The following is a 24,163-nucleotide window of genomic DNA, read 5'->3' on the forward strand; positions in this document are numbered from 1 at the left end:
TAGTATTGTGTTTTCTAATACAGTTTTTTATTTTGTCTACTTAGGTCATATCCTATATTTAAAACTGTATTCGTCTCTAATGTGCCTCAACTGGAAGTTTTCCTGTGCTCCCCTGGCACCAAGGCTCCACAGCCACTGATAAAATCGCTGTGTCCTGCCTGCCCCACAACCACTCAGGCCCAAGTAAACACACACAGGCTTATATTATTTTTGAACTACGGCCATGGCAGGCTTCTCACTAGCTAGCTCTTATATCTTAAATTAACCCATTTCTATAAATCTATACCTTGCCACGTGGCTTGTGGCTTACCAGTACTTTCCATCTTGCTTCTTCTTGCAGTGGTGGCCAGCAGCGTCTCCTCTGCTCTGTCTTTCTCCTTCTTCTGTCTCTGGTTGGAGTGCCCCACCTAACCTTATTCTGCCTCACCATTGGCCAAACCACTTTATTTATCCACCAATCAGAGCAATACACGTTCACAGCATACAGAATGGCATCACCCATCAGTGCTGCAGTAGGGCCTCAGGCATGCTGACCACTTGCTCTCACGCCCAGTCCACCCCAGGCATGCTGACCACTTCCCGCCCTCCCTCCCACTGCTCACCCCAGTCCACTCCAGGCATGCTGACCACTCTGTCGTCATGCCCAGTCCACTCCAGGCGTGCTGACCACTTGTTCTCACGCCCAGTCCACTCCAGGCGTGCTGACCACTTGCTGTCGTCATGCCCAGTCCACTCCAGGCGTGCTGACCACTTGCTCTCACGCCCAGTCCACTCCAGGCATGCCGACCACTTGTTCTCACGCCCAGTCCACTCCAGACCTGGACTCCCTTTTTTCTCCTCCAACAGCAACAGAAGGGAATAGTTCCAGCAGAGATTGCTCACCCCATCAATCTTAAAACTATCCAGCCTTTGATAGAAGATATTTTATGAGACCCTGACAAATTTTCCATCTTCTTTCCTTAAATTGATACTTTATCCTGGTCTATGTAGTACTTGTGTAATATGTCAATAAATACAGGTTTTTATGATAGGGGATTTTGTACTACCTTAGGGTCATATCCTAATAAGTCTTAAAAACTGTATTTTTCAGTTTTCTCTAATGAATGTCTTCTCAATCTCTCCATTTTATCCTAAAAGTAGAGACCATAACATGATTTGGGCTGTTGGATACCTATTAACTGAAATTGCAATATTTATCTTCTATATTTTAAAAATGTATTTCTATGGCTCAAGAAGCTAGATTTTTCATATTCTATGAGAAAATTACAAAAAAGAACATAAAAATTATTTTTCAAGTATTTATAAAGCAATTTACATGTTACTGAATTTAGTTTTGAATTCATATAATAATTTTTGTGCTTTAATTTTTTTATTTGAAATGTATCAGTTCCTTAGAAAATTTTTAGTGTGTTTTTGTAATTTCAATTCAGAAATAATGCTTTACATTAATTTGTTCATCTTAATTTATAAAATACATTTTTCTTCTACAGAATCAAACTTCTTTTCTCATGGTACAGTTTTACCAGAAATACCCAGGTCTTCAGGAGTCTCAAGTCAAGCTGAACCTTACTATTCGTCATCTGTGTCCCTCTCAAGTGGATTACCACATCACCCACCAGCCATGGCCTCAGTGGTCTCTCCGCCTACAAGCTGGTCATCAGTGACCCACCCCACCTCATGCTCAGTCAGTACAAATACATTGAGTAGTTTCTCAGCGGGAACACTCCCCTCTAATTCACAAGGTATCCTTCCATTCCTAGAAGAGCCTGGTGTGAGCGATTTAAGTGCTTCTGACGCTTGCCTTTATACCGATGACCTAGCTAGAATGGAAACGTCATCCCTGTCACCAGCTGGCTTGTACAGTATTTCCGATGTCAACGTGCTGCCTCATCGCCCTGGGAATGGGATGACACCCAGCAGTGACAACATGGGGGACACTGATAATCCAAGACTTGTGAGCATCAACCTTGACACCTCATGTACCTCGTTAGACCAAGGAGACCTGAGACAGCTACATCAGATGTCTTCTGCCAGTATGTCAGCAGGCACCAGCTCTAGTTCTGGTTTTGTTTCACAGTCAAATGCATTTGATAGAGCAAACTTCAATTGTGTAGAGAATGGCTTGATAAATGAGCCCGGACCATCAAATGGTGCAAATAGTCATAATTTTGTTCAGAGTAGTCAATATCCAAGTATTGACACTCTGCAAAGTGAGCAGTTGAGTGATCCCTTTACATACAGTTTTTTTAAAATATAAGTTGTAGGACTTAAATCTAGAGGACTATAAAACTTTAGGCGTATAGACTATAAAGCGAAGGTTCAGAAGTAGAAACTGCTTCTTACTTTGAAAGATGCCTAAAGTACATGTGCTTGGCGTGAATTGTTCTTTCATATTTCCTCAAGACAAGCTATGTGTCTTTTGTAATGTATTAATGTATTAGTTAAATGAATTGATATTTGCTTTCAAGCAGATTTAAGATAAAACATGTAATGGCTATGCCATTGGGAAATAAACTCATTACTGTTGAGGCCCATAGGCCAAAATGACCCCTAAGGGGTTTTCTAGGGTTTCTTGGTACATTTAGGGTGTGTGTGTGTGTGTGTGTGTGTGTGTGTGTGTGAGAGAGAGAGAGAGAGAGAGAGAGAGAGAGAGAGAGAGAGCTCATTAAAGGGAGTTTCCAAGATATGGAAGATTTTTCCTTATATTTTTTAGACTCACACCACTAAGTTACTTAGGAAATTAGCTTTATACCCATATGCCCATATAGACATTTTCTTGAGTCTTTTCTTTATTAGATGCCCTTATGCCCTTTAATCTTATAAATCCTGTCTACTTCTCTATCAGGAATCTAGCCAGATGTTCTGGCCCATGTCTGTAATCTCCCTGCTCAATATTGCAAGTTCAAGGCCTGCCTGGACTACATAGTAAGTTCAGTACCAGCTTGGGCAGCTTATGAAAATTTTGTCTCTCTATAAAGATAGAAAAGGCTAAAGATGTGACTCAGTGGTAGAGCTTGCTTAACATTTGCAAGGCCCTGTGTTCAACCCCTGTAGAGGGAAAAAGAAAAAAAAAATAAAATAAATTTAAGTTTTAGCTCAGGATATCGAAGCCTGGGTTTTGAACTCTATCCCTAGACTTGCTTCCCTGGGCCTCACCAGCCCTGGAGACTGTCACACCGTGCCTCTAGTTGCTGAGGCCAGCCTGCCTGTTGTCCTTCTCCCAAAGCTGCCAGTGCAGCAGCAAAGCAGGAGGCCTCTCCTCGGTGTGTGTCCGAAGCCGACCACCTCTTTCGAACTCTTGTTTGAGACAGGGTTTCATGTCGCTCAGGCTGCCGCAAACCTGCTATATAGCCAGAGATGACCTTGATCTTCAGATCCTCCTCCTACCTCGGGAGTGCCGGGACTACAAGTGTGCACCACCACACCAGGCTTATGTGGTTCTGGCGTCAGTGACAGGGTTTGCAGGAGATGCGTTCTGCCACTTGAGCTGCATGCCCAGCTCAGACTAGTTGCTGTCATTGTTGTAATTGTTGTAATTGCTGGCATTGATACACTCAGACACAGCCGTTAGAGAGCTCAGCAGATGTTACCCACACAGTGAAAAACTTGAGTTGAACTAAGGTATGTCTACACCTGTGTTTAGAGGATTTTCAAAGGATGTTTTATTTCCGGGTGCTGTTTCCTGATCACAGAACTCATTTGAAAACTTACAGTGCATTTAACCACGTTTCCCTTTCTCCTTGGTGCATTTGTACTTCTCCTTCCTCCCCAACTCCGCCTTGTGCACTGCATCTCGCCCTGTTCCCAGTGTCCTCCTATTCCACTTAGTTCCTGCTTTCTGTGTATACACAGAATAAGCATCTTCTTGAGCTTAAAAGGAAAGGCTAAAAACACCCCCAACGCACTGCAGCCCTGCCCGCATCACGTCCCTTCTCTCCGCTTCACTTAAAAGTGCTGCACCCTGTCTCGTCACCTCTGCGCCCCTCCTTCACCTGTCCATTGCTGGCTTCAGTTCACCCTGCCCCTTGTCAAGTCCCGGTCTTTATCGGCGGTCCTCCCCTGTCCTGTCGACAGCCTGTTCTGACTGACCGGTGTTCTGTGATGCCAGGATCCGCTCAGTTCCTGACCCCCGCTCTCATCTGTACCGCAGGTCAGCCTCCTCCCTGCTGTCTGAATGCTCATGTAAACTGCCTTCCCTCACACTCTGCTTTCCTGATGGCATTGCTGCTGTCGCCAGAGATATTTGATAGAAACCTCAAAGTCATCTCCGATTGTCTTCCTCAACTCATTCATAGTCCTTTTGAGTCTGCCTACTAAAAGTCTCTTCATCTGTCCCTTCCATTACTGGAAAGGTCATGCTTCTTTTTCTCAGAGGATATCTTTTCTGTATGTTCAAGGTGTAATAGCCCGTTCCTCTTGGACTTTGTCTTGGAGCGTGTCGCTTTTCTCCCTCGGGTCTCCATGTGTGTAACCTGCTCTGTCTCTGCCCCTGACATTTACGTGTAGCATCTGGCTTCTCTGCAGGGTGTGGTCCTGGTGCCACAGCTGAGGTGCAGCATATCTGGGACTCCGGCACTTGACATAGACTCGGGCATAATTGGTGCAGAATAAATGATAGCTGTTTGTTAGCGCGAAGGGGGATGATAAAACAATATTTAAGGACATAGGTTTTAATGGGAAAGTCATGGTGCCAAGACGACCTGTCTTCTGAGACACACTTCTCTTCTGGCCAGCCATCTCCTTCTTCTTAAAAACATATGCAAAGACTGGCACATAGTTTCATGGTAGAGCACAGCCCTGTGTTTGATACCCAGAACTGCAACAACAACAACAAAATTAATTACAAAACAAAAGTATAAAAGCCACCCTGAGGCCCTTTGAGACCCAAAGCAGCTTTCTTAGAAATTGTAGTATCAGCAGTATCGAGTAGAAATTCTGCTTCTGAATGTGGCAGGTGAAATTTCAAGTACCCCTGAGATACCTACCCCTTGATAGTTGACCCTGCACAGACATGTCAGCAGCCAGTATTCATGTAATAAATCAAATGACATTTTGTAACTGTATATTGTACAGTATACCACGTTCTGTGTAGAAAATCAGAGGTGAATGAGACTCAACTCTTGTTCTCAGAGCTATGTTTCTTTTCTTATGAGGAATCACACATACAGTCAACCAAATAAACATGGACAAACTTTAAGGTATAGTTTGAAGAATTGTTACTTCTGTAAAAACCATGTGACCACGATGTTGGGGACCCCAGGCTCTCATCAGCATCTCCAAACCACTATTCTGGTTCTTGTTATCAGAGCCTGCTGACTTACTATCCCAACAGCCTTTACTTTGCTAATTGAGTCCCTATTAAAAAGTCTAGTGTACTACAGAGTAACTGCTTGTCAGTTTGTCTTAATATGCTTCAGCATGTTTCAACAGCCTCAGAAAAACTATATTTTCCATGGTGAGACTTAGAATTGGTGATACAGGCTGTCTACTTGTGCCACGTTATGTTTTAATTATAGATTGATATATTGAAAAATTACCATACGATATCAGACAACATGGAAAAATATAAAGAAGAGAGACTGTTTTTAGTCAGTTAGCCTAGATGAGTCTGGTGTTACGGGCCTGTAATCCCAGAAATCAGGCAGAAGGATCACAAGTTCAAGGCCTGCCTAGTCTGCTGACTGAGTTCAAGAGAACAAACTTGTGAGCTCCTATCTCAAAATAAAAAGTGAAAAAATAAAGGTGCTGGGGTGTAGTTCAGTGGTAGAGCACCTAGCATGCACAGCCCTAGATTCAGTGCCCACCCCCAGAAAAACAAAACGGGTAACTAATGTCTGGGAAGAAACACTGTAAACTGCAGTGTGAGTCACAGACAGCAAACCAACAGCTATGTGTCTCATGAGGCGCTGATTAGTCAGCTGTCCAAACACTCCTCGTCAGCAATGCCCAGCAGAGAAAATCACAAGGGAGTCAATACTTTATGAGAACTATGATATGGGACTCTCTTTAGACTAACGTCTAAATTGCCAGATGTGGAGAAACTTCTTTGGGCCTTACTCTTTCAGAGTACTCATTGAGGGAAATATCAGTTATTGGCTTTACTTTTGAAATTTTGTGACTCTTGATTTCTTTGTAAAAGTTGAGCTTTTCATTGGGAGTGCTTTGACTTTTATGAAGCTGCCTCTGCAAGGTGTCAGGGTTGTTTTCAGAGGCTGGATGTGCAAAGAAGAGGTTAGAACGCTTTTGTATCCTATGTATGAAAGAGCCCAGCAGTGGGCTGAGGGATGAAAGCCTCTCATGTTTATCCAAGGTCATCCCTTTAAGACAAAGTCATATGAAGATTTGAACTGAACGCCACGGCAGAACTTACAGCTCAGGGTCAACAGTGGATCTCAAAAATAATCATATCTAATTTTTTTCACGTATGCAAAAAAAAAAACCAAAACCCACTCATGTCTTCATCTTTTTGTTTTTTTTGTTTTTATTTTGTTTTTGGTTTTTTGAAGCAGGGTTTCTCTGTGTAGCTCTGGCTGTCCTGGAACTAGTTCTGCAAACCAGGCTGGCCTCGAACTCGCCTGCCTCTGCCTTCTGAGTGCTGGGATTGATAGAACAGTGGTGAGTGCTCTGCATTGTGTCCCGCCATCGTTTTAATAGACAAGATGTAACTTTTTAACGAGTAACCGTGCTCTTCTAAGCATGGCTCTCGGCTGCAGGTGGGCTTCTGGTTTGCTTTTTTTTTGAGACAGGGTACCCTGTTGTAGCCCTGACTAGCCTGGAACTCACAGAAGCCTACCTGCTTCTGCCTCCCAAACAACTTCTGGGTTGTTGTTGTGTTTATTTTTTAAGCTTTTGGAACTTTAAAGAATCACAAACAAAATTCATTGAATATTTAGACTTCACAGTAATATAACAAACTGAGTTTTTAGGGCTGTTAGCAAATATTTAAACTTTTGTTAAAATACCAGATTCATCTTGTGTTATTTTCTTCTTAAGCTTTTTTAACCAAAATATAACTTCCCATGAGATGGAGTAGGGTAATGTTGGAATACTTTGGAGTATCTGTATGACATTCGGTCTTCACTAGACTTCACTGCTCTTAGTGAACCGGCCCAGGTGATTCATACTTGCTGCTCTAACACTTGGAAGGCTGAGGCAGGAGGTATGCTTCAGGTAGGACTTCAAGATCAGCCTGGGCAACATGGGAGACCTCAAAGAATTTTAAAATACTGGTGGCCGTGGCTAATAGAGCCCAACAAAATAGTGAAACTACCTGCCTCTCCCTTCTGAGTACTGGGATGGTAGGCATATGCCACCACACTGCACCTGGTTTAATATCTTTAGATTTCTGAGGGGAAGGAAAGGGAGCATCATAATGGAATTGAACCCAGGGTCTCATACATGCTGGGCAAGTGTTCTACCACGGAGCTGTCTGCATTTGAAACTTCTTTTATAGCTTGCTGATGACTGAATTTCAAGGCACTGAGGAATTATTTTTTAAAGTTCTCAGATACTGTTACCTAATGAGTTAAGCTTTGTATCAGATGAAATATTTTTTAAAATGTCAAGATGCCTTTTATTGTACAAAATATTGTGTTACTTTTGTAATATCTTTGTATATTGTGATTTTTTTTCTTGGCAATGTAATAAACTATTTTCTAAAAGTACTTGCTAAAATTTTGCTATTTGCTTACAGAATATCAATGAACTTTCCTTACTTTTTGTAATATTTTTGTTATAAGGAGTGGTTGTTTGGGTTGTTGACAAACATCAGGCATTTTATAAAATATTCTTAGCACAATGTGCTTTTATCTGTAACTACCTTTTGAAATGGGAGTCACAAGAAGCTATTGAAATGCCTTTCTCAAAGGCTTTGTTTTTTTTTTTTTTGTGGGTTTTTTTTTTTTTTTTTTTTTTGGTTTTGTTTTGTTTTGTTTTTGTTTTTTTTAGACAGGGTCTCACTGTGTAATCCTGACTGTCCTGGAACTCACTCTGTAGACCAGGCTGGCCCCAAACTCAGATACCAGCCTGTCTCTGCCTCCTGAGTGCTGGGATTAAAAACATACACCACCACACCTGGCTCCTCGTCCCTCCCCTAACAAGGCAGAAGTCTCAGGGTGGCAGTATGGTCAGGTTCTTTGAGAGTTCCCTTCATGGCTTGCCAGTGGCTACTATAATGTCCTCACATGGGGCAAGGAGGGAGAGAGAGTGAAGAACAGGTTGAGATCAGGCATGCCGTGTGTTCTTCATACAAAAAGTTTTAGGTTTAAATTTTGTATTACATTTTATTCATCTATTTGTGTGTGGAGGCCAGAGGACAACCTTTGTGGGGGTTAGTTCTCTCCTCCATCACACAGGTTCCATGAATCAAACTCGGGACATCAGATTCAGGGCAGGTGCCTTTATCCCCTGAGCCATCTCACGAGCCCCAATTTTATTTCTTTAATGATAACCCCCAAAAATGTGTCCTTCGGCTAGCCATTTGCCCAGCTTCTCTCAAGGTCATCCCAACCTTCCAACATCCCATTCTATGACGTCAGCATTTTTACTTTCATGTATAAATTATGTCATGTGGTATTTGTCTTCGGCCTCACGTATTTTATCCCAGGTTTACCTACATTGTTACAAATGGTGGGCACACCGTGCTTCTAGTTGCCGAGGCCAGCCTGCATGTTGTCCTTCTCCCAAAGCTGCCAGTGCAGCAGCGAAGCAGGAGGCCTCTCCTCGGTGTGTGTCCGAAGCCGACCACCTCTTTTGAACTCTTGTTTGAGACAGGGTTTCATGTCGCTCAGGCTGCCTCAAACTGGCCATGTATCCAAAGATGACCACTATCTCAGTGTATATTTGTACTGTGTTGTCTTTAGCTGCTCATCCATTGGTGGACACTCAGACAGACTTCTTATCTTGTTTATTGTAAATAATGCTGTGGACATGGGGATGTAGATCTATGAACCCAGTAATGGGCTTGCTAGAGCACACAGTTGTTCTGGTTTTCTGAGGAACTCTCCTAACAGCTGAACCAACATACATTGTCATCAGCAATGCAGAGTTTCTCCTTACTCCATGTTCTTACCAGCACTTGTCATCCATCTTTCTTCGTGTGTGTGTGTGTGTGTGTGTGTGTGTGTGTGTGTGTTGTGTGTGTGTGTGTGTGTGTGGTCTCTGTGTCTGTGTGTGAGTTGTGTGTGTGTGTGTGTGAGTGTGGTGTGTGTGTGTGTGAGTGTCTGTGTGTGTGTGTGTGTGGTCTGTGTGTGTATGTGTGTGTGTGTGTTGCTTACATGAGTACAGGGGCCCTAGGAGGCCAGAAGAGGGCATTGGATTCCCAGAAGCCAAAGTGACAGGTGGTTGTGAGCCATCTCACATGGATACTGGGAACTCAACTTGGGTCCTCTGCAAAATCAGCCAGTGTCCTTAACTGCTGAGCCATCTCTTCAGCCCCTGACTTCCCTCTTTTTGATAATAGCCATTCTAATAGGTGTGAAGTGGTATCCCATTTTAATTTTTATTTCTCTGATTAATTGGGTTTTCTTTTTCATAGGCTTGTTGACCCTTTATCTTTTGAGAACATATGTAATGGTTCATGGTCATGGTCCATTTTACCACTACATCTTTTTTTTCTTTTTCTTTTCTTTTTTTTTTTTTTTTTTTTTTTGACACGTGGTCATATTACTTGCTAAGGAGATCAGGCTGGTCTCTAACTCAGAGCTCTGCCTGCTCCTGCTTCCAAAGGGCTGGGGTTAAAGGCGTGTGCCACACCAGTGCGTCCTTTGTTTCTTTGCTATTGGATCATTTTTGGATAGTGACCTGCGATCAGATGTATACTCTCAACTATTTTCTCCCATTCTGTGGGTTGTCTTTCCACTTCATTCTTTCCTTTGTTGTTCCAAAGGAGCCCTTTTTTGTTTAGTAATCCACTTGTCTAGTTTTGCTTTTGTTGGTCATGCTGTTGGTGGCAAATACAAAGCACAGTTGCCTAGACCACAGTCACGTTGCTTTTCCCCATGTTTTTTTTTTTTTATTTTTTTTCTAATTTTAGTTTTAGCCCTGAAAATTTGAGGTGGTTTTTAGGTGCTCTTTACATATGGTTTGACTTAAGGAGCTCATTGCATACATATCCAGCTACCAGCACCATTTACTGTTCTTTTTGTTTGTTTTTGTTTTTTATTTGTTTTATTTATTTATTTGTTTGTTTGTTTGTTTATTTGTTTATTTTCCCCCAAGACAGGGTTTCCTCTTGTGTAGCTTTGGAGCCTGTCCTAGAACTCACTCTGTAGACCAGGCTGGCCTGGAACTCACAGAGATCCTCTTGCCTCTGCCTCCCAAGTGCTGGGATTAAAGGATTGTTTTATTTATTAATTTTTTTTTAGTATTTTTTAAATTTATTTTTAAAATTACACTCATAATATTCATTACTTACACTCATGATATTAATCACATTTGTGGTATTCATAGATTACATTTGCAGTATTCATTCAAATATATATAATATATATATTAATTTTAAATGTTGAATGTCATTTTTTGAAGGGGGTAGGAGGTCTTAAATACAGGCTTACAGCACAATGGGAGGACTCTGGAGGGCAGAAGTTTGCTATTGATGTTTTATAATCTTGCATCTAAGCTGTTAACCCCCATTATTCAGGATACACAGACAGGGAACTTCCCTTAAGTATTCAGGAGGGTGGAGCCTGGCAGGGAATTAGCATAGGGAGGATATCAAGGTCAAGGGCCCCAAGTAAGGCAACAGTTACCCAAAACGGGGGCCAGGGCCCTGTAGGTCCCCCTTTTATTAAAAAATGAGCTTCTGGCTTGGGTTGCGTGGGACATCAGCAGGTCACCTTACCCATCATGGAGACACCTGCCCAGGCCACACAGGTGCTCTGTCTTAGGTTGGTGAGTGCCCCCTAGGCATTACCTGTCTCTGAATACTCATTATCATACAGGCTCAATCGTGTGTGAGCTGCATGGTTAACTGCTGCCAAAGATCTCAAAGTGGCACTGGGCTTGCAATCTGTGTGTTTGATACAGAAAAGACCCACAGAGGTCCTAAGCCACCCATAGCCAGTAGGCTAAAGGCAACTGAGCCATTCCCTTCCTTAACGAGCCATACTGTACATTGGAGTCCTTGTAAGATAGTATCCCAAAAGCAACTGGAATTTGAGTTTATAAATTTATAATTTTCAAAGCCTATCGAGATGTATATAACTATTGAATTAAATTTATCATGCCCAATAGAATGAAAGATTAACTAACTGTGGTAGCTACTTTTGTTGCCAGGGTCTCCACTGTGCTAGCTGTAGTAAGCAATTATGAAATGGTAATCCCAGAAACAGTAGCAGCGGTGTGCGCCATTGTTATAACAGCAACAGCAGCAGCAGCAATGTCAAATTCTCTTCTGGATTGTGTGGACATCCACTGGCATGGCCTTTTACTGTTCTTAATATGACTGTCAGAAATAAGCTGAACGTAAATGCATGGATGTATTTCTGGGCTGGCATGTGTGGGTATTGCAGTCAGGCTGGCTTCGGATTTCCTGTGTCACTGAGGATGACCCTGAACTTTTGACTCTCCCACTTCTACAAGCGCTGGGGTTTCAGGCGTGCACCACCACATTGGTTGAGTGATGGACTGAGCACAGAACCCAGGACTCCTGCTGCTGAGCATGCATTCTGCCGACTGAGTTATATCCCCAGTCCTTGCTCTTTATTATTTTTAAATAGGGTTTTATTGTGCAGGCCATGCTGGCCTGGATATTGCTGTATGCCTCAAACTCATGTTCTCCACCCCCTCCCCCGCCATCTGAGTCCTAGGATTTCAGATTGAGACACCATGCCTATCTCTCCAACTTTGTTCTTTTGGCCTAAGCTCATTTGCTCGATAGCTCTTGTGGTTTCATACACAGTTTAGAGCAGTTCTGCTACAAATGACATTGCAATTCTGATTGCTTTTTTATCATATTGAACCATCCTTGAATCCTTGGGGTAATCCCTCATGGTCTCAGTGAGCTATTTTTGAGTATGTTGTTGAATTTGTCTTGCAAGCATCTTAATTTTTTCATGTATGTTCATAAGGGACACTGGCCTGAGTTTTCTCTTAATGTCTTTTTGGAGTTTGCCACTGGAGTTTGGAAGCATTTCCTCTTTGCTTACTTTAGAAAATTTGGAGATTAGCTCGGCAATGGTGGCACACGCCTTTAATCCCAGCACTTGGGAGGCAGAGTCAGGCGGATCTCTGAGTTCGAGGCCAGCCTGGGCTACAGAGTGAGATCCAGGAAAGGCACCAAAACTACACAGAGAAACCCTGTCTCAAAAAACAAAACAAAAAAAAACAAAAACCAGAAAAGTTGGAGATTGCTATCAGCTCTTTAAATGTTTGATAGCAGTGATCCAACCCATCAGGTGCTATGATTTTTCTTTCTTGAGACTTTTAATAGTTTTATCACCTTATTCATTATTAATCTGTTCAGATTTTATTGAACATCTGTTGGTAATAGGATTGTAGTGATCTGGAAGAAGGTAGTCATAGGAGCGTGGTTATTTTTAAGGGTTTTATGCATGTACATGTTGTATGTGTTGAGGCTATTGGTAGTCAGACTCACCATCAGAGCAGAAAATTAAGAACTTTGAAAAGGAAAAATAGAGGGCAGGCACTGGAAATACTGACATTATAAGCATAGCTTTTGGTGTATGTAGATAGAAATTTCTAGATGTTATGTGTTCTATGAGAGGGCTTTAAAACAGCAATCCTCAATAGCAAGAACACATAAAATCTGAGACCTTGGTTTCTAAACCCAATTTCTGGGGTTGGGGGTGTAGCTCAAATGATTCTCTAGTCTGCATGGGATCCTGCTCTCCAGCATCACATAAAGCAGGCATGACATACACCTATAGTCCAGGCTCTTGATTGCAAAGAAAAATTCAAGCTCATTCTTGGCTATGTTCAAGGCCAGCCTGGGCTACACGACATCTTGTCTCAAAATTTTTTTCTAAAGTACTTTTGGGATGATGAGATGGCTCAGTGGGTAAGAGCCTGATGACCCAAGTTCAATCCCCAGGACCCACATGGTAGGCAAGAACTGAACTGACTCATATACATTACCCTGACCTCCACATGTGTGCTGCAGCATGCATGGACACACACATGATAAATGTAGTAAGAAGTTTATTCTAGAAAAATAACATTTTCCACAAATGGAACCAGATCTTAGAAAAATTGCCTATTTCATAGCTAGTGCAGAGGAAATACAAAGATGAGCATGGAATATCTTTGTTTTATAGTAAGAATATACTCAAAGAATGGTAGAGATAATGTCAAAAGTAAACAAGAGCTTGAATTCGCACTGCTCAGGCCAATACTTAGAAATAAAAAAAAAATGTTAGTAACAAATTACCATCTCATTGAATAAAATGGGATCTATGAATGGGGGGTGATGGTGACAATGGGATCTATGAATGGGGTGTGATGGTGATAATGGGATCTATGAATGGGGGGTGATGGTGACAATGGGATCTATGAATGGGGTGTGATAGTGATAATGGGATCTATGAATGGGGGTGATGGTGACAATGGGATCTATGAATGGGGGGTGATGGTGACAATGGGATCTATGAATGGGGGGTGATGGTGACAATGGGATCTATGAATGGGGGTGATGGTGACAATGGGATCTATGAATGGGGTGTGGTAGTGACAATGGGATCTATGAATGGGGTGTGGTAGTGACAATGGGATCTATGAATGGGGGGTGATGGTGACAATGGGATCTATGAATGGGGGGTGATGGTGACAATGGGATCTATGAATGGGGGGTGATGGTGACAATGGGATCTATGAATGGGGGGTGATGGTGACAATGGGATCTATGAATGGGTGTGATAGTGATAATGGGATCTATGAATGGGGGGTGATGGTGACAATGGGATCTATGAATGGGGTGTGATAGTGATAATGGGATCTATGAATGGGGGGTGGTAGTGACAATGGGATCTATGAATGGGGTGTGGTAGTGACAATGGGATCTATGAATGGGGGGTGGTAGTGACAATGGGATCTATGAATGGGGGGTGGTGACAATGGGATCTATGAATGGGGGGGTGATGGTGACAATGGGATCTATGAATGGGGGGTGATGGTGACAATGGGATCTATGAATGGGGGGTGATGGTGACAATGGGATCTATGAATGGGGGGTGATGGTGACAAAATGCTTTGTCTTGGTTCAATCCCCAACACCCCGAAAGAGAAAACCAAGGCTACAGTCCACAATGATGCAGCAAATGATGAACAGGGAAGGAAAGGTCAATCGTTACATGTAAAAGGAATGGCAGGTTTTGGCAATTAGTATCCAGCAATCATGAGTCAGGTGGAGATCGTCAGTGGATGCTGTCTGATGAGTGAAGATCTGGTCCATCTACAAGGCACTGCCTGCAGAGGGGACGGAGAATTCTAAGACTGGAGTAGTTGGAGAGACAACACCTTCCCCAACTGCCGACACCCAGCCCTCAGAAACTGGAAAACTTGGGAACTGTTTGACAGTTGGCAAGATGCAAGAAGGAAACATTTCTTCTGTGGCATTCTCACATGCCTAAATCTAAGAAGGAAGTACTAGGCAGACTGGAGCTGAGGGGTAGTCTACTAAATAACTGGTCTGAAATCTTAAAACTGCTTCATGAATGTCAACGTAACCACGGACTACAAAGTGTGATGACTTGATCATGACGCCTGTGACAAACGGCAACCTGAGTGAAGCCTTCGGGTTAGAGAATGGTAGTCTATCAGGGCTAACTTCCTGGTATGGTGGGCGTCCTGTGATTTACAAGATGTCTTCCTGGAATTACACACTGATGTATTTGAGATGGTGAGGTGCTGCTGACTCAGCAACTCAGTGGGAAAGTTCCTTTGTGCTTTTCTTAGTACTTTTAAGTTTGGAATTATTTTGAAATGATTTTGAAAAAAAAAAAAAAAGGATATGAAAGTAATTTTTTCATAATGATAAAAAAAAAGGCACTGTGCTAGCTGGTTTTTATGTCAACTTGGCATAGGCTAGACTATCTGGGAAGAGGGAGACTCAATTGAGAAAGTGTTTCCATAGGATCGGCCTGTGGGCAAGTCTGTGGTGCGATGTTGATTAATGATTGATGTGGGAGGGCCCAGCCCACTGTGGGTGGTGCTAGCCCTGAGCTCATGGTCCTGGGTGCTATATGAAAGCAGACTGGGCAAGCCACGAGGAGTGAGACAGTAAGCAGTGTCCCTCCTTGGCTTTTGCTTCAGTTCCCGCCTCCTGCCCTGACTTCCCTCGATGATGGAGAGTAAGGAAAATAAACCCTTTTCTCCCTAAGTTGCAAGGTAAGCGGGTACCATTTAAAAACCAACTCACAAAAGCTCCCACCTGGACTGTGGTTGTGGCCCTTGAATACAGTGCAAACCCTTTGAAAGGCAGAAAGAAGATTATGAACTCAAGTCCAGCCCAAGCTGTAACATGAGACCCTACCTTCAGTGACCACACAGTTCATTCTCATGTGTTAAAGGGAACAGAATAATAGCTGAGCTGGCTGTTGAGGAATGCTGAAACGTGTAGCGATCATGAACTCGGGCATCCGCAGTGGCCTGTATGGGTCGTGAGGAGGGATGGGGACCCGTCCCTCCCTGAGAAACTACAGCTGTTGATGGAAGCTTGAAGGGGCGCTGTCCTAAGTGCTGCAGCTATTTGTGAGCCTGCTCTGTGCCACAGCCACGCCCACAAAGGTTGCCATCTCAGGGGTCACAAGGGCCTCGTAAGGAGGGACTTCCTCGGGGATGGGAGGGAGGTAAGAAAGGGTAGGGGTTAGTGTGGCAGTGCGCACCTTTAATCCCAGCACCTAGGAGGAAGAGAAAGGCAGATAGCTGTGAGTTCTAGGACAGCCAGGGCTACATAGAGAGACTCTGTCTAAAAAAATAAAAACAAAACAAAAAGAAAGGATGGGGTGTAAGTGCGACCACTGTGTATTATGTGCAGGTGTGAAACTGTCAAAGAATAAATTTAATTAAAAAAAAAAAAAGACTAAAGCTCCAAGTGGGGGGAAAACACCTGCTGTTTTTCTCTTAGGAAATGGAAATTTAACTTAAGTCACTTAATTTAACTTGCAAAAGTAACCAGTTACCTTACCAGGAAAATTGTCATTCATCAATTCTATTTTTCCTTGACTTCTCCAGCTCTTCGGAGTTGATTTTTTCCCCTAAAGTAAACTATAGATTATACTTGCAACCAAGAACAAAAAGCTTGCTCTGCAAATGACGAACACTGCTTCTAATGTGAACACAGCAGAGAGAAGGGACCAGGGAGGCAACAGTGTGGCCAAGGGACCCGAACCCACAACACTTCCTAATCCTGTGTCCCCAGTCCCACGACACTGAAGAAGTGTCTGCAGCCACTGTTGACCCTTCAACAGGAAATCATTCAAGAAACAGTTTGCTGTAAGTTCCTGGCGTTCATCTTTTGGGTCCATTGGGCTCAAAGCTGAACTAAAAGAAACAAAGGACTTACCCTAAATTATTTAAACTTCTTTTGTTGTGAAATTTCACCAGAAACTGAGAATTATTCACCAATTATTCCTGATACAATATCTAAAATACATCTTTTTAATAACGTTCTTTATTCTTTGGAAATTTCACATTATGCACCCCAATCCCACTCACCTCCAAGTCCCTCCATATCTGCTCTCCAGTCCTCCAGCACTCCCCCCGCCAAATTAATTTAAAAAAAAAACCACCTTGCTCCTACCACCTGGCTCCTCCATCTCGCCAACACTTCTTCATTCATCCTAGCGGCATCCGGAGCTGCGGTGTGTCATGAAGTTCACCCTTTTGTCCAATCAGCCACACCCACAAAATGTTCATCACAATGAGTCATCGGTCTGGTTCAAGGCCTCTGACACTCCATCCCCTCTGGACCCTCATGGAAACTCCTCTCAGGTATCCTGCTGTTGCTCCCAGTCATGGAGATCCTGCAGCTATTGTTCAGCAGGACCAGTCCCTTCATGAGCTCTAGCAGGTCCTAGAAAGGGTAGATGTTAGGATGGGCCAACCCAAGCCCAGGATGTGGGCCTGGGTGGTGGCTGGGCTGGACAGTATGGGCCACTGGGACCAAATCCCTCAGGTGAGGGATGGAGCAAGTTCTCCTACCCCCATGCCATTGGGGCCAGCTCTCCCATGCCCATGGTGAGGGTGGAACCATCTCTCCAGAGTGTGGGGTTGGAGGGAGCTCTCCCACGAGGGGCAGGAGCAGCTTTCCTGCTGCAGTGTACAGCCAGGGGGCAGGGCCACCTATTCCAGAGTCAGTGAAGGGCTGAGTTAGCTCAGCACAGCCCTTGGATTTCAACACACATGGTTCTTACAGCCCTCTGTGGTAACACAGGCCATGGACATCATCACAGACCTCAGCTGCAGCAGGACCACTGACCCAGACATGGCCCTCAGCAGCAGCTCGGGCCCAGACATCACCACTGCCCCAGGTGGCAGCACAGGCCACCCAGATCAGTCTGACCCTGGTGGTGCAATGGCCCTCAGACAGCAATATGGCCACAGGTTGTGGCTTAGACCCCAGGCATCCATGTGGCCTTTGGTAGCAACACGGGCCAGGGACATTAACATGGGCCTGACTATGGTAGGACCGTGGACCCACACATGGTCCTCTGTAGCGGTCCAGGCCCAGATGTCACCATGGCTCCAGGTGGCAGTGCAGGCCACTCGGATTGACATGGCCCCAGCAGCATGACCCTCGAACACCAATATGGCGCCAGGTGGTGGCCCAGACCCCTGGCATCAGCATGGTCTTTGATGGCATCAGGAGCCATGGACATCAACACAGACCCCGGCTGCCTGAGGTAGGGCTACGGACCCAGACATGGCCCTCAGCTGCAGCTCTGGGCCCAAACATCACCATGGCACCTTGTGGCTGCATAGGTCACTCAGATCTGTATGGCCTCAGCTGTGGCATGACCCTCAGACTAAAATACATCTTAAGGATCTGTGAATTGTGTGCAGAGAAACATGAATAATCAAACACTGTTCAATCAATGTATCAAAAACAAGGAAGAAAGATAGGTACAGGGAGAGGGAGGGGAGGGGGAGATAGACAGATAGATAGATAGATAAAGGGTCAAGAAGTTGTGCCAGACGATGAAAGTTACACTTAAATCTAAATTTTATTGAGCTTTCCTTCTGGAATTTTTAATAATTAATTCATCTTCTTCTGGTTCAATATGTTTAAGATTTCTCTTCTTCATCATGCCATTCATTACAAATAATTATACGAAGTCATATAAGACATACATTAGCCATTTCTTGGGGAGCTATTCGCTATCCAAATTCCAGAAGGCAATCTCCTGGCATTGTGCATCTGATTGACATCCTTGAGGGCACCGTCACGCACAGGAGCAACAGGTGCTCGCGACCAGAGTTTACAGAAAGGAGCCTGGAGACACACTCCAGTTCCAGACCTGGTTAACAGGAGTAACTGATATCTTAGGCGTCATTTAACTTTGTTTCCTTGTTTATGAAATGATATAATGTTAGCTATGCCTTATTAAAATGTCTGAAGTTAGAAAATAGTTGAAACACTGTAAAATGTGTTTGTATTTGTTTAGCAACCTCAACTTTGTGAACTTGTGACCCAGGAACAGAAGTTATTGAAGGCACTTGTTTCACTTTACTTAAAGGATGTAGGAAAGTGTCTAGGCTAGCAGTTCTCAAGCTCCCTAATGCTGTGACCCTTTAATACAGTGCCTCAAGTTGTGGGGACCCCAACCATAACATTATTACATTGCTACTTCATCACTGTAATTTGCTACTGTTATGAACTGTAATGTAAATATCTGATTTGCAGGATATTTGATATGCATTCCTTATGGGGGTCTTGACCCACAGGTTGAGAACCATGGCTCTAGAGTTACACCTCCAGCATTGTTACTGCCTTCTACAGGAGACAAGTACTGCTAACTTCAGATTGTCAAAATAGTAACTTGAGGTCATTAGGACTTTTGACAAATCACACTTGAAAGCACTTCCACTGATAACAGCTTGAGGGGACCTGGGGAAAATATTACTATCAGATGTGCACTTGACACATCAGAATACCATAGGACACTCTACTACAAGAGTCTGGTTGTAGCGTTTATTCAGATGATCTGAAAACGTTAGCAATCCCTTCAAAGGTACTGTGTCTCCTGTAGGAAATCCGCTGGAAGAAGTCACAGCTCCTCTTAACAGGGTCCCCACTGCACACTTCTCCAAGTGACAGAAGGAAAAGGGTAGATTCCTAGTTTGGTGTCATGGTCGTGAAACGGGACGAGAAGACGTGAGACATACTCAGAACAACAGAACACAAACTATGCATACATATAAATCCTGAGGTGTTACAATGAACTTCAGAAACAGATCAACATGATCCAAGTCGTTTTAAAGACACCGTTGTGGTGGGTAGGTCATTTTCCAGGATACGCCGCCTGTATGTCCACATCATGTCAGGAAAACCCTTTGTGTGAAATGTGAGAGCTAGTCATCCAAAGCAGGTGGCCAGTCAACATCTACAGACTAAAAGAAAGAACACAAGTCATTAAAACAGACGTTCTGGCAAGCATTGCTGGGGACAGTTTTACTGGAATGCAAGAGAAATTACATTGGACGAGAGCGGCAACACTGAGGCCCATCTCTGAACTAATGAGACACATTACTCCTGCATCTCCTGCTCCTAGGAGAAGAAACTGAAAACCAGGATGTCAGTTGTGAGTCAAGTATAAACAAATTCAGATTTGGGGAGTCACACTTTTCCTCCCAAGACTCAACAATTGTTGCTCTCATCATTTTCAGTCTACCATCTGATATTTAACAAAATATAGTTACGTATCACTTAACGGTGGGGACACATTCTGAGAAATGTGTCATTGGGTGACTTCATCCGGCAAACATCTGAGTGGACTTTCTTACACTAAGGTGTGATGTCACCAGGTGATATCAGCTACAGGGACCAGTATTACATGGCACATGGCTCAAGCAGTCTGTGACTAAATGTGAAGAAATGAATACAGAAAATCACTAGAACTAAAAAGCGTCAAGTATCTTCTCATTTCAGAATTTTTGTTTCTTTTAAAATTCGGCTCAAGTGCCGGGTGGTGGTGGTGCACACATTTAATCCCAGCACTCAGGCAGAGGAAGACTGATTTCTGTGAGTTCAAGGCCAGCCTACCCTCTCCTATCCCAGGTCCTTCCTTCTTGCCCCTCCCCCACTGCCAGGGCTTGGGAAAATGGCCACATAAACTTGTTTCTGACTAACTTTTAAATGCTTCACCTTATCTGTTCAGTTTGTCTTGAGAAACAAAGAAACAAACACATGACCACGTGGTCAGTCGTCATTTGATAAAGGCCGTCATGTGGTTAGGCAGATGCCATCTTTGCTAAGGTCAAAGGGGGACAGGTCATATGACCTCACTGCCATCTTTACTAAGGGCAACAAAAAGTCACTTCCGGTCAGTGGCTCAAGCATGAGCGGGAAGCCCGGCACTCCAGCCGTCTGGGCAGGGCAGAAGTCTGGTCGAGGCCTGGCATTCATTCCTCTGCAGCTGCTCATGTGGGCAGGGCCCAGACGTATGCGCCTCCCTCCCTCAGGGGCATCAGTGGAACCACATGCAGGCATTATCATTATTAAGAGTCTGAAATTTCAGATTTTAACATTAATAGGGCAGTTTGGATCACAAGCTCAGGATTTTAAATTTGCCTTGGTTGTCTTCTAAATATAAACTTAAACTTCTCATCAGGCCAAAGACATCTCTGCCCAATCTGTACCTGGCTCTCTCTAAATAAAAACTGTACATACTTTTTAACCCAATCTTTAATTTTGCTAGGACTCAAAGGTAGGAGCCTAGATACTCATTACCTGCTCTTCTATGATTTGGATTTCAGTACTGATTGATGATACAAATTCATCTAAAACTCTCATGTCCTTCTTTAAAATAAAAAATTCATAGAAGCCTCAGAGGATCAAAAGAAGCCATTGGACCCACTTCACAGAGGTCAAACAAGCTCCAGACAAATGAGTTTCCTCACATGTCTGTTCCTGGGGATGGAATTTCTCTCCCTCCTGGTCTCCCTTTCCCAGTCACTAAGACCATGGGCCAAGAGCTTCCAAATAAATTCATAAAATTTTAACTTCCATCTCTAGTCTAATCTGTTTCAGTGGCCTTCCATCTGGCTGACTGACACATCCAGGCATTGGCTACTGACTTCAATCTGTGAGACATGGACCTGCTGAAGGCTGATGATGGACCAGTCCAGCCAAAAACATAATCATTTCCTGTCTCTACAGCTAGGTCAGATGACCACATACTTATGATAAATTCCACAATGCCTAGGTTCCCTCTATACTTTTGACTAGCCAGGGTCCTAAACACCTGCGTCCCGTTTCAGCTTGAAGCAGTTATGGAGAAGAACGCATCATCTTATGTTCCCTGCTCTCAGGACAGGCTGGAGGGCTAAGTCAAAAGTGGAACCCTTGGATAGGGAACTGACTTGGCTACCTAATGCTCATTGATATACCAAGAAACTGGACCCAATACTGCAATAAGATAAGACACTTGACCTTCTTTATGCAGAACAAAAAAGGTATTAAATAATCTTGAGAGATGATTATTTCTATATTTATTATTCAGGATTATAATCTGGCTGTACTCAAAGATCAGAACTACAGCATCTGGGCCTTAAAAATGGTAATAGATTTAGATATCACTGCCAATGGCTTTAAAAATGTCTCTCTTGGGCTGGAGAGTTGGCTCAGCGTTTAAGAGCACTGGCTGCTCTTCCAGTGGTCCTGAGTTCAATTCCCAGCAACCACATGGTGGCTCACAACCATCTGTAAGGAGATCTGGTGTCCTCTTCTGGCCTGCAGGCACACATGCAGACAGAACACCATATACATAGTAAATAAATAAATCTTTTTAAAAAATGTCTCTCCTTACTCAAGGTCTGTTCAAGAATGTGAGCCTCTCTGTCCTTGCTAATTTCATTAAGCTGTAACAAACTGGGAAACCTGTACATCCACATCTAACAGATTTTGTTCCCCCAGTCCTCAAACGCCTGTAGAGATCTGAGAATATGGCATTTAATATAAAGCTTTTTATGATGAAGAGACATGTCAGCTCCTGGCAGCATCTTGTATCTCCTCCAAGAAGATAGATGGCCACAAAAAAACTTCCAACTGGAAATTCATGGCAAGGCTGGCCACGTAGTGGAAAGCTGAGCTCCTGTCCAGACCGTGAATAAGAGGAGCAACAGGGATTGACTGTGCTCTGTGCAAAGACAGGCAGGATGACCTCCCCGAATTTCCACTCCACAGAAAAAAATCTGTGAGATCGTCTGGGCTTATCAGCTGAACAAGTGCTGCGTTGGGCTTCTGTGCTCCCCTCCAATGACTACAGAGAGACTTGGGACTGCTGCCTAGGTAGCTGGAAAGCTGTCTTACTTCTTAAATTTATCCTTCTCAGATCTGATGTTTGATGACTAGGGTTCCAGTTTAACAGCCCCAATCCTGAGATTACAAGCACCTTAATAGTTCATCAGTAAGTTTCCTGTTGAAATTACACACAGGTATGCCTCATTCACAGACTTCATGGTACAGGTTTCAGGTATAACTCCAGAGGTTCAAAGTTTTAATACTGATAAATGAAGTTTTGATAAACTGATATAGCATTGATTACTAATGGTTCTTAAGATTTTTAACCCTTTTGCTATGATGTAAATCCATTCCAGCTGTCTTACAGATACCCACAGGTTCCTGGAAAAGTTCTACCATTGCATCAAGAAATCTGGTCTGATGAAAACTGACAACCCGCAGAGACATTTCTGACCCCACCTGTTTTTCAAGTATATTTTGCAGATTCACTGTTCCCACCTGACCTCCAGAGAGACAGCAGACGCCATGGCTTCTGTACTCCTGATTTGGTGTGCCATTTTCCCCAAGCTCCTGGAACACCACTGCTGCAACCTGCCTCCTCAGCTCCTCAAGGAACAGATAGATATCTGAGATCTCCTGCCGTATGACTCCGTGTGTGTGTGTGTGTGTGTGTGTGTGTGTGTGTGTGTGTGTGTGTGTGACTTCCGGTTTCCCCTCCCCACTTGGACCCTTGTCAGCCTGAAGCAGTCCCAGGAATTCAGAGCCCCTTGTTCCCCCACTTGCTATGGATAACTCACCTTTTTATAATTAAAATGGAGGACATTTAATATTCTGACCTGCCCCTTGGAAACCCGCCCCTTTGGGCCATCCTGCGTCCTGATGTAAAAGTGTGATTTAAGGAGCCCCCTTCTCTCTCTTCCACTCTCTTTCTCTCCATACCCATGAGGTGTGCACCCTTGACCCCCCTCTTCCTCTCTCTTCTGTCTCTCCCTCTTCCCCTATCTTTCTCTTATCTCTCTATTACAATAAACTCATTTCCACGCGGATGCAGCGCCTGGGTTATGAATGACGTGCCACTGCCCACTGCTACATCTGCCCAGCATGTTTTCTGTCACATGTGGGATACCCTGGCCAGCCGGGGTCCCCTGAGCATGCACAATATCATAAAACAACCCCAAAACGAAACCAAACCAAAAGCTTGAAGTGCCTTACTGCAACTAATGCATCCATTAGCCCATGGGTCACTTCACACTTCAGATTCCCTAACCAGCAGAAAACCCAAACTTGACCACTGCACAAGTACACATTGCAGCTTTTATGACTCCCAAGACGTGCTGTGCTAGGGTTTTAGATACAGCCATGGACCAAATCATCATATGTCAGTTCACAAGTAGTTTCTCAAACTAAAAACGAGACACAAAGAATCAACTGTGTGCGCAGAGGACAGGGAAGGGGAGGCATAGCACTGTGGGTCAGTAGCTCTACAAGGTCCTACTTGACCAGGCTGAGAAACTGACCCGGGGCTGACTCTAAGCTGTCTATTAACATGGATTTGAGCATGGCTCAGTGTAGAGTTTTGCCTAGCATCCTAGAAGAAAATGTCTTCAATTATTTATTTGAGATTATAATATAATCACATCATTTTCTCCCTCCAAACCCTCCCCTCTATCCTTCCTTGCTCTCTTTCAAATTCATGGTCTCTTTTGTCATAAATTGTTGCTATATACACACATAAATGTACACACA

General features: G+C 43.6%; 2 protein-coding genes and 1 long non-coding RNA gene across 9 annotated transcripts in view; 1 reads left to right on the forward strand and 2 right to left on the reverse strand.

Annotated features, from left to right (window-relative positions):
• The window catches only part of Rel (REL proto-oncogene, NF-kB subunit), a 30,166-nt gene extending 27,619 nt beyond the window's left edge, over nt 1-2,547 (forward strand). For all 3 annotated transcript variants that reach the window (XM_028876380.2, XM_028876378.2, XM_028876377.2), the window contains exon 10: nt 1,491-2,547. In XM_028876380.2, the coding sequence (XP_028732213.1) occupies nt 1,491-2,257 (767 nt within the window). In that variant the 3' untranslated portion in view covers nt 2,258-2,547. The remainder of the gene's footprint in view (nt 1-1,490) is intronic.
• A 10,594-nt stretch (nt 2,548-13,141) lies between these two features.
• Nucleotides 13,142-17,402, reverse strand: LOC119088621. The gene is made up of 2 exons (XR_005092287.1): nt 15,488-17,402; nt 13,142-14,421 (listed from the first exon to the last, which is right to left on the reverse strand). It is a non-coding gene; the product is annotated as an uncharacterized LOC119088621 (long non-coding RNA).
• Nucleotides 17,403-19,133: 1,731 nt separating this feature from the next.
• Nucleotides 19,134-24,163, reverse strand: part of Pus10 (pseudouridine synthase 10) — a 78,028-nt gene continuing 72,998 nt past the window's right edge. For all 5 annotated transcript variants that reach the window (XM_028876372.2, XM_028876374.1, XM_028876373.2 and 2 more), the window contains one exon: nt 19,134-19,566. In XM_028876372.2, coding sequence (XP_028732205.2) covers nt 19,528-19,566 — 39 coding nt within the window. In that variant the 3' untranslated portion in view covers nt 19,134-19,527. The remainder of the gene's footprint in view (nt 19,567-24,163) is intronic.

The sequence above is a fragment of the Peromyscus leucopus genome, chromosome 10 (genome assembly GCF_004664715.2).
Source record: "Peromyscus leucopus breed LL Stock chromosome 10, UCI_PerLeu_2.1, whole genome shotgun sequence".
NCBI lineage: Eukaryota > Metazoa > Chordata > Mammalia > Rodentia > Cricetidae > Peromyscus > Peromyscus leucopus.